This window comes from Solanum tuberosum, unplaced genomic scaffold, assembly GCF_000226075.1.
Source record: "Solanum tuberosum cultivar DM 1-3 516 R44 unplaced genomic scaffold, SolTub_3.0 scf00330, whole genome shotgun sequence".
NCBI classification, from domain to species: Eukaryota; Viridiplantae; Streptophyta; class Magnoliopsida; order Solanales; family Solanaceae; genus Solanum; species Solanum tuberosum.
The window spans coordinates 171,299-180,947 of NW_006239256.1; the positions used below are offsets into that span (position 1 = coordinate 171,299).

Genomic DNA, 9,649 nt, shown 5'->3' on the forward strand with positions numbered 1-9,649 from the left:
TAACTGCACCATTAATGTTGTTTTTACTTTGCATTTGAGTTGAGTTATTCATTAGTTGAGTAAAGCCAAGGAAGTGTTCTTTTCAGATTTTCTTTCAAGCTTATGTCTTGTTTAGTATTCCCCTTGCATACTCGTACATTCAATGTACTGATGCCATTTGACCTTTATGATGCAGACACAGGTAACCAGGATCAGCATTTAGCGCCTCGTTGATCCAGTTGAGCACTCAAAATCAGTTGGTGAGCCTCCTTGCTTTTCAGAGGACTCCTTTTACATTGCTTTAGTATTTCAGTTGTTAGGATGATCGGGGGTCTTGTCCCGACATCCCTCTTTGTTTTAGAGGCTTCATAGCTTTAGTATTTCAGTTGTATTTCAAATGTTTTACTATAAGACATTGAGTTGCCATCTATGGCTAGTTTGAATGTTTTATCCTTAATCGTTCTGAGTTTAATTTGAGAAAGTTGTTTTATAAATGCATTTGATCCTTGTAATAATGCTTAAAGTCTTCCGCTGAGAGTCTAGTCAGACCAAGGGTTCGCTTGGGGCCAGAAATGGTTCTCGAGTGTCAGTCCCACCCAGGATGTAGGCTCGGGGCGTGACAAACAATTCATCCAATTCGGCTATATTCAGCCCATTTTTTAAAGTTAAAATCTGTCCAATTTTCGGATCATTATTTTTTAAACCTCAAATAACTAGGGTTCCTACCTCTAACAACGCTAATTTTCTTTCTCACGCCTCCTTCCATTTTCAGCAAAACAAAAGTTTATTAACCATGTACAGAAGTTGAGTTTAATTAGCAGTGTTACTTAGAAGCCTATTTATTATGAACCATCAAGATGTTCATCACTGTTTATATTTCCGATCAAATCTGAAAATACCCTTCACTTTCACAAGTATTTATTTATTTTGTTTAAAATGCTGAGATAGTTTATAAGAATTTGGTTCACAAAAGTTTTTAAAGCTGAATAAAGTTGGATTTCTCGTTAAGTGATCAAGAGTTGAGATTTTATTAATGTTAAATGAAAGAAATGTTACCAGAGAACTTGATTGAGTTGTATTCAATACCTATTCTTGGTGTTGAAAATCACTTTTGTTAATGTCAAACTATGCTAATATGTGTTGGATCATTGTGATCTTAAGTTTATTTTTAAAAATACATGTTGAATGTTGAAAGAATTCTAGTTTCTTACTCTATTTACAATTTTGCATATGATTAAGAGATAAATTATTGTCTAATTTGTGCGTCTCTGAAGCAAACCCAACACGTAAATTACAAGCCAAAAGGGGAATTTGATTGAATTAATTGAAAGGGAAATTACAACTTGAAGGAAATATAAAAGTCTGAAAGAAAAGGGGATGAGGAGGAATTACAGAGAGAGAATTGAGAGGGGACAGAGAAGACACTGCAACATTGCACAATAATGATACCACTACACATTCTAGATACTGCATAATATAAAGATAGTATTCCCCTATAAACCTATCCGTTACTGCCATTTGTGCTTATTCACCCAGGCTGCCAGATATAATCTCCTAAAAGCTTATTGGGCTTCTTCAGTCTTTTGCTCCTACGTCGCTGCTCTGCAGGCCCAAACTCTTCGCCTTGAACTTCCGGTCCAATTACTTCTTTGTCCATAGCTTGGTCCAGTGTTGGGTTCATAACAGTCTCTTTCTTTTCTTGGTTTACATGTACACCATCGGAGTCGAAGAGTCCTACTTTAAGACTCGACATCCCTGCAATACTCAAAACGTGCATTACATCTATGTGTATCTCTCGTTCTCTAAAAACTCCATTCGAACAACAAATGAGGGGTTTGGAGGAAGTGCCCGACATTCCTCTCTCTATTCTTGTTAAATAGTTTTGTGTATCTCTTATGTGTTTTCTTTACTCTTAACTACTTACGTGTTATTTGTATTTATTACTTATTGTGTGTGACGCTTTATGTTTTGAGTATTCTAGTGACTCTCGAGTAGCTTAGAATTTGTTAATAACCTAACATGAAAGTGTTCTAGTATGATAATTTTAAACTCGACTGCCTTTTTCTTCAAATCAGTAACTTAGCATGTAGATACAATTTGTTAGCCCCCTTTTTCTTTTATGATAAAGAAGTTTCTATCAGTCAAATTCACCATTTTTTATTTTTTTTTAAATAAATTATTTTACTACTACATACTTTAAGTTTTTTTATATAAGTATAGAATACATTATATGCCCTCATAGTTGTTATTCTCGCTGCACACTAAGCGAGTTCTCTTCTTTTATTATATGCCCTCATAGTAACCCCGTCATTAATTTTCATTTAGATAACGATAAAACTTTCTAATAATATAGAATACATCTTTATTTATTAATATTTTTTTTTATATAAATTGAAGTAGGATAAGTATTTTTCTAATGAAAAAAAATTAAGAACGTGTTTTAAAAAAAAAAGAAGAGAAATAATATGTTTAATTGAAAAAAGACAATTTTGTCTTATTAAGTAACAATAAGAGCATTCTTATTCAAACTATTGAAGACAATGATATTTTTGGACCAAATTATCAACTAAGGACATTTTTTGTTCTTTTCACGTAATTTAAGAATATTTTTAACCCTTTTTCCGTTAATTAAATCATCACAAAATACAAAAAAAAAAAAAAAGTTGTCTTCCAACACATGTTTCCACACACTAACAAAAGCAATAAAACAGAAAGAAATTAAACATTGAAAAACCAAAACATAAGAAAAAACAGAATGTTGAAATAATCCAACTTGATTGATGCTTGGAGAAGCCAAGTTGATGAAGGTGAATGTCTTCAAGTGACAGCTTCTTCTCTGTTGATTTAACACCAATATTATTTTTATATAAAAGAAAAAATAAAGAAAGTTATGTAGGATTGAGATTTGTTTAGTTTGTATATTTACCTTTCCTATTATGAAATACATTTCACGTCTTTCATTCTCTCTGGAATCTCCTTCAGCTTTGGACAGCGACTGATAGCAAGACTTTTAATGAGAGGCATGGCACTTGTGGCTAAATGCCATGTTTCTAGATTCTCAAGATCATAAAGACGAAGGAACTCTAGTTGACTGAAACTGTTATCACTGCACATTATTTCTTTTCCTTCATAAGCTCCTACTAATAATTCGAGATTCCTTAAGTTTGGCAACATTCCCAAAATAGGCATTGGATCTTCCATGAGTTTTGAGTCTATAAGAACCATCATTGTGATGGAATTTGGAAACACAGGCAGTTTCTCTACTCCCCCATCTAACCACAATTTCTGGAGCTTTTCACAACAATTAACAAATTCAAGGGATGGGAATGGAGATGAGTTACCATACTCACCCGACAATCTGAGAGTGCTAAGGTTTTTCAAGCTGCTAATGTTCTTTAGGGAGTAAGATTTGTTAATATAATGCATACTTAATTCTCGAAGATTGACTAAATCAACAGGGTCAACATCTTTCCACTGATCACAAGCAATGCCATCAACAACTTGAAGACTAGTGAGTTTGTTTATACGTACCAGAGGCTCTGAATACGGAGCAACTAAATGTCTTAGATTTATTAGGTTAGCTGTATTGGGGGGTAGTTGGCAAAATGATCCGTCCTCATTGACAACGACAAATGTCTGTAAATTCTTGAGGTTGCCAATGGAGGAGGGAAGATTATCAATACCTCTCAAGCTTAACAACTTGAGGTGGTACAAACTCCCTATGGCATCAGGTATAACACCACCTTCTTTAATATCCAAGTACAACACATATAGATGTCGAAACACATCTATATGTTGGAACACATTACAAAAATCCCGATTGAAGAACATAATTGACCTCAACTTTAAGTTAGAAAGATCAAATGAGAGGTACCTTTCTCCTTGACTATGAATAGCATGTCTGATACATGAAGAAGATATGGAGTGCTTTCTTGGATCATAAATGTCAAAGAACTTTACCTCCAATGCGTTTTGTATCGCAAGATCACGAAGTAAATCATGAACCCTACACTCAGTAACTCTTTCCCAAAATGTTTGAGCCACTTGAACCAAGCTTCGTCTTATCAGTTCATTCAAGAAGCCTTCAGCGACATCCTCCATTCTTTCTTCTCCTCTTGGTACAATGAAACCCTCTGCCATCCACAACCGTATTATGTTATCAGCCTCGACCACTTGATCTTCTGGAAAAATACCAAAGTACAAAAAACACTTCTTGAGCGCAGTTGACAAATCGTTGTAGCTTAATGATAGTATGGAGGAGATTTCATGAAAAGAGTCTTCTTCAATGTCCTTCCAAAGGCAGTCTTTCACCTTTTGCCATTCTTTTAGCCCTTTTTTATGCGAAAGTAGTCCGCTCAATACAACAATTGCAAGAGGTAAGCCCCTACAGTTTTCCACCATTTCCTTAGCTAGATTTTCCATTTCTGGAACCATTGCTCGAACATCAAGTAGTTTCCTACGAAAGAGATCCCAACTTTCTTCTTGACTTAGGAAACGAAGTTTATGAACAAAACCTCTGTCGTCTGCTCTTTCAGCGACATCCTCTTTGCGCGTGGTAATAATGACTCTGCTGCCATTCTTGCTATCCGGGAATGCTCTTTTCAAACTCTCCCATGCTTCATTCTGCCATACATCATCAACCACCACAAGGTATTTGCGTTCTTTTAATAGATCACGAAGATAAATTTCTAGATCTCCTTCTGTCATCCTTTCCAACAAATTTAGAGTTTCGTTGGTGCAACCTTGGATGGATTTAATGATAGTCTTAAGAAGATCCATTGTGTTGTAGTCTTGAGAAACACATATCCAAGCGCGTGTAGGGAAGCTAGAGGCTATAATAGGACTGGTGTAGAGTTTTCTCGCAAGATTAGTCTTGCCCAATCCACCCTTTCCATAAATGGAGACGACCTTTCTACGAGGCTCTGGTTTGAGAAGTTGAGCTAGCAATGTTTGTACAACATCCTGAAAGCCAACAAAAATGTAATCCTGGTCATCCACATATGAGGTAGTTCTCCTCAATGTTCTAACCTGATTACTTGTACCTTCTCCAGCATTACTATTGATATTTGTAATACCATATGTCTCTCGTTTGCGAGAGATATCAATGATTTGTTGCTTGAGTGATTGAATCTCCTTGGCGACATTGTAGAATTTCTTCCCCTTCATACAGATGCAAGCACAAACCTTGAGACGACTATCACCTTTACCAGCCTCGAAGCTGTAAGTCTCGAGTATAGCAACAGAGTCATTAGCAATCGAGTTGATCTCAAACACCCATTGTTGAATTCTTTGATCTCCACTTTGTTTTTGTTCTGCATCTATTAGGAATGACTGCATGAAGAGTAGCTCATTTCTCAGCCATCTAATTTCATCTCTGAGACTTGTACGCAGGGAAACTTCGTGTATGAGGAAATCACCCAATTTTTGAACTGCAAATGATACAAAGGCATCAGCCATATTTTTTATTGAAAAAAAAGAGGTGTGTGGAAATTAATATTTTTAATTTGTAAAAGGTAAAGTGTGTATGGAATTAATATTGAGAGTTTGATAATATTGTTAACATGGAATTCAGTATTTAAAGGTTAAAAACAATCCGACAGGGAAAAAAGTCTTAAAGTAGAAAGATGATAGAGTAAAGAAAAGTACATATTCTCTACTAACTGCAAGCCAAGAATTTAAAATTGAATCACACAAGTTATGCTCAAGGCATAACTTTAAAATTGGGCGACACCACAAGTAGGGTCTGGAGAGGGCAAAATGTATGCACACCGTACCTCATGGAGGTTATTCCATAAAGATTTTGTAAGAGCTTGAATGTCAAGATCTCAAAATCGAATTTCATTTTGAATTGGTAATTTCTCAAAAGAACTAGAACGTCAAAGAGACTAATAATATTAAATTTGAGATTATAACTATAATGACTAATTAAGTAGTATAAGTTTGCTTAATTGCATAATTTTCCCTATTCATTTATAAATGATTAGTTAAAGTTGATAATCTTTAAATAATAGATACCTTTCTTTTCTTTTTTAATTTTCCTTGTTGGAGAATCTATAAGAAAAAATGATGAGATAACTTTCGAAGATCCATTCTGTTACTTTGAAGAGAAGAAATAAAATATTCAATAAGTTAGCACAAATTAATTATTCCATAAAGATTTTGAAAGAGCTTGAAGTTCAAGTTCTCAAAATTGATTTGCTGAAAACGAATTTTGTTTTGAATTGGTGATTTCTCAAATGAACTATAACGTCGAGGAAACTTATAATATAAAATTTGAGATTATTTGGGTAAAATTTGAGTTAGTTTTGGATTGAATTTTAGTTTTAGTTCGTTGAAATTCAAAATTACGAATTGTATAAAAAATTGTGTGATAATCATACAATGACGGATGAGCTATATGAATATTGATTGGTACGTTTGGTATGCTATTGTAGTTGTATTTTTTTTTCTAGTCTCCCATCTAATGTATATTCGATACTTGTATTGAAGTCTGACTATTCTAAATAAATAAAAAATTATCTGCCTTTTAATTAATATTTACTCTGTTGTGTTAAGTACTTTTGGACCGATGGAAATTAAATACGAACGGATTGGTATCTCCTAATAAAAATGCTAATCTATAGATGATGCCAAAGAAAAAATGAAATTAAGGTCTTCAGATCAAAATGTCATGTTACTGTAACAGTCATTGTTTGAGTTTTAGGCATTTTGCTCTGCTCTTGTAGAAAACAGGTCTATGAAATAAGTTACTATGGTCGTACGTACTTCAACTTTGAGTATCTGAAGTGCAAGTTTAATGGCATAGCACGTGAGGCGGAGTATCTTAGGTCCGTTATTCAAGGTAACGGGGAGACATATAGGAGTATGTCACACAACATATTGGACCAGAGCGGGTGAAATGAAGGCTCGCTTAAGAGATCGTGTGTGATAAGAATTAATGTGTGGCCTAAGGGTAAATTCTAATGAGCGGTGATTAGACCTGTTTTTGTTACATGGGGTTGATCGTATTGGGCAGTCAAGAATACACAGGTTCAAAAGATGAAGGTAGCGGAGATGAGGATGCTCAGATGGATATGTGGAAATACTAAGAGAGAAATCATTAGGAACGAAGCTATTTAGGGCAAGGTGAGAGGCCACCATGGAGGATAAGATGACGGAAGCAAGGCTAAGATGGTTCGGACACATGACGAGTAGGTATATATGAAATGAACCCTCAAATAATATGTCTAATTTGAATTACTATATTTCGTCTTGAAAGAATAATTCAAAATAAGAGTAGGAGATCAAATTTATTTAGGGTTTAATATTTTAAGTCACGTCTAAAATGAGATTTGTAGATTATATATGAATAAATTTCCAGCATTCGAAAATTTATGAATTTAAGAATTTTTTTTCGCTATTGTTTAAATAATCACTTTATAAAAAAAAATTGCATAGTAAAATCATATTACTTACTTATTCTTTTTGTAGTTACAAGAACGTCATTTTTTTCATATATTTCATCTAATAATTAACTTCTTTTCTTTCAAAATGTGTCTTTTGTAGGAATTACAATTGAAGGAAGTTATCAAAGAAGGGCGACACACTCGATTAAGATGACCTCAAAAGATGACCAAATTACAGAGGCGTATCTAGGAGGGGTTATCGGATTCACGTGAATCTATGCTCCCCTCCCAAAATTATATATAGTAGTGTTATATTTTTTAAAACATATTTAAATATAGATGTGTAAACCCATACAAAAAGTATCATATAATGACGTGGGATGATAATTGAGTACCTCTCTAAGTGAGGTTAGAAATATGAATTTCTTATCTATCTTGTTTTATTTTCCTTTCTAAAATTGGGTAACACCTCTCTAAATGGTTTGGATGGATAAAAAATTATTTTGGACCTATAATTTTAAAATTTTAATGGTTTTTAGTGATAAGAACCTAATATCAAACCGATCAATTTATATTTATAATCCACCTTTTCGTAATAGTACACCCATCATCTAAAAATCCTGGATATGCCTCTGAAATTACACCACTTCCTCAAACTTCAGATGTTGTCCAAAAGAAAATTACAATATAATTAAAGTGTCAATTACAATAAATAGCAAAAGAAAATAGATATAATTATTGTATTACACAAATCTAAAAAAGTTGTCTAGATGATGGTATCGGCAAAACACTCAAAGCAGATAACGTCCTATTACAATTTACAATATGTAAGGTGAAAAAAGAATATATCTTCCCTAAATAAAGAATGAGAATTAGCCAAACTATTACTGCATATTAATTCTGTCTAAATGATGAAACTAACTTTACCATCTTGTAAAATAATTGGATGGATAGTTGTCATTTACCTTCGAGTAATTTGGTTGTCATATGAAATTTAGTTTTTCAACTTCCTTAATCCATTTGAGGAAAATGAGTGGTATTTATACTATTTTATAGTAGCTCAATTGGAGAAGTCTAAAGGTTAGACTAATTTTAAATGTCCTACATTCATCTATAATGAATGTAGTGTGCATTGAATTTCATCTCTTAAAATTCTTCATGCTTTGACAAAGTACGTAAATATATTTTGAGTAAAGTACGGGTCATTCTCATTCACATATCTTACTTAATTCCATCATTAAATAATTTAATGCACATTGAATACTTTTAAAACTGATTCCATCTATATCTAATTATTAGTTATTAGTATATATATTTGGTTTTGTAAAAAAAAAAAAATAGAAATAGTGTTTTGAAGGGTAAAGAGGTATTTCAACCTTTCATTTTAATGTTCCCACTTTTAGTAAAAAGGGCAAAATAGTAATTCAACTTTTAACTTGAGGTCTTCCCACTTTCAGTAATATATGATATGATATGATATATGATGATGATATGATTATTGGAATTACAGTCTCAAGAAGGTTATGACTCACCATACTGAGATTGTGCCAATAGATCATGACCAATTTCCAGTACTAATTGATCAACTTTCTCTAAGAGAAGCTACAAAAGATGAGGTATCTCTTTCTATGCTAACATATATGTATTAATAATAATAATTAATAGAGAGGGAACAAGATAAATTGTGTGTATGTTAAGGAACTTGAATATTTTATTTGTATTTGTTGTTTATGCTAAGGGTGTGTTCGGTACGACGGAAAATATGTAGGCTTATTACTTATATTTTTGTATTTGATATGCGGGCAAGAAAATATTATCTTCAAAATATGTGTATATATATACTATGACTTATGAGAGGTGAAGATGGGGGTAGGGTGTGGAGTGGTGGAGGTGAAGATGAGGTGTCGGAAGGTGGGGAGGACACTATCAAGATGGAATGTCAGTTGTGTAACTTGATTTTCCTACTTCTTAAGGAAAGTCAGCTTCCTCATTTTTAAAGACTTCTCAGCTAATAAAAGTAGAGAAAAAGAGTTGCGTACAAGTGGCGTTCCACATTGATTATTCCATCATACTGAACAAACCCTAAAAGTGTTGTTCTTCAATTATACTTGATATCAAATTTTAGAATAAACAATGGCTTGAACACACACTCAAAGTGTTATTCTATGATATGTCACTACTAAAAAACTGCTAAAAAACGACGGAAGAAAAAGCGACGGACAGCGTCGCTCCAAAAAAGCGACGGACTAAGAGATGCCGTCCGTCGCTTTTTGTATAATAATTTT

The 9,649-nt window shown here is 33.4% G+C and overlaps 1 protein-coding gene across 1 annotated transcript; it reads right to left on the reverse strand.

Annotated features, from left to right (window-relative positions):
- Positions 1–2,722: 2,722 nt before the first annotated feature.
- On the reverse strand, positions 2,723–5,486 carry LOC102595605 (disease resistance protein RPP13-like). The gene is made up of 2 exons (XM_006360774.2): positions 2,906–5,486; positions 2,723–2,815 (listed from the first exon to the last, which is right to left on the reverse strand). Exon 1 carries the CDS (start codon positions 5,434–5,436, stop codon positions 2,914–2,916), a length of 2,523 nt encoding a protein of 840 aa, XP_006360836.1. The 5' UTR covers positions 5,437–5,486; the 3' UTR covers positions 2,723–2,815; positions 2,906–2,913.
- Between the last annotated feature and the right edge of the window lie 4,163 nt (positions 5,487–9,649).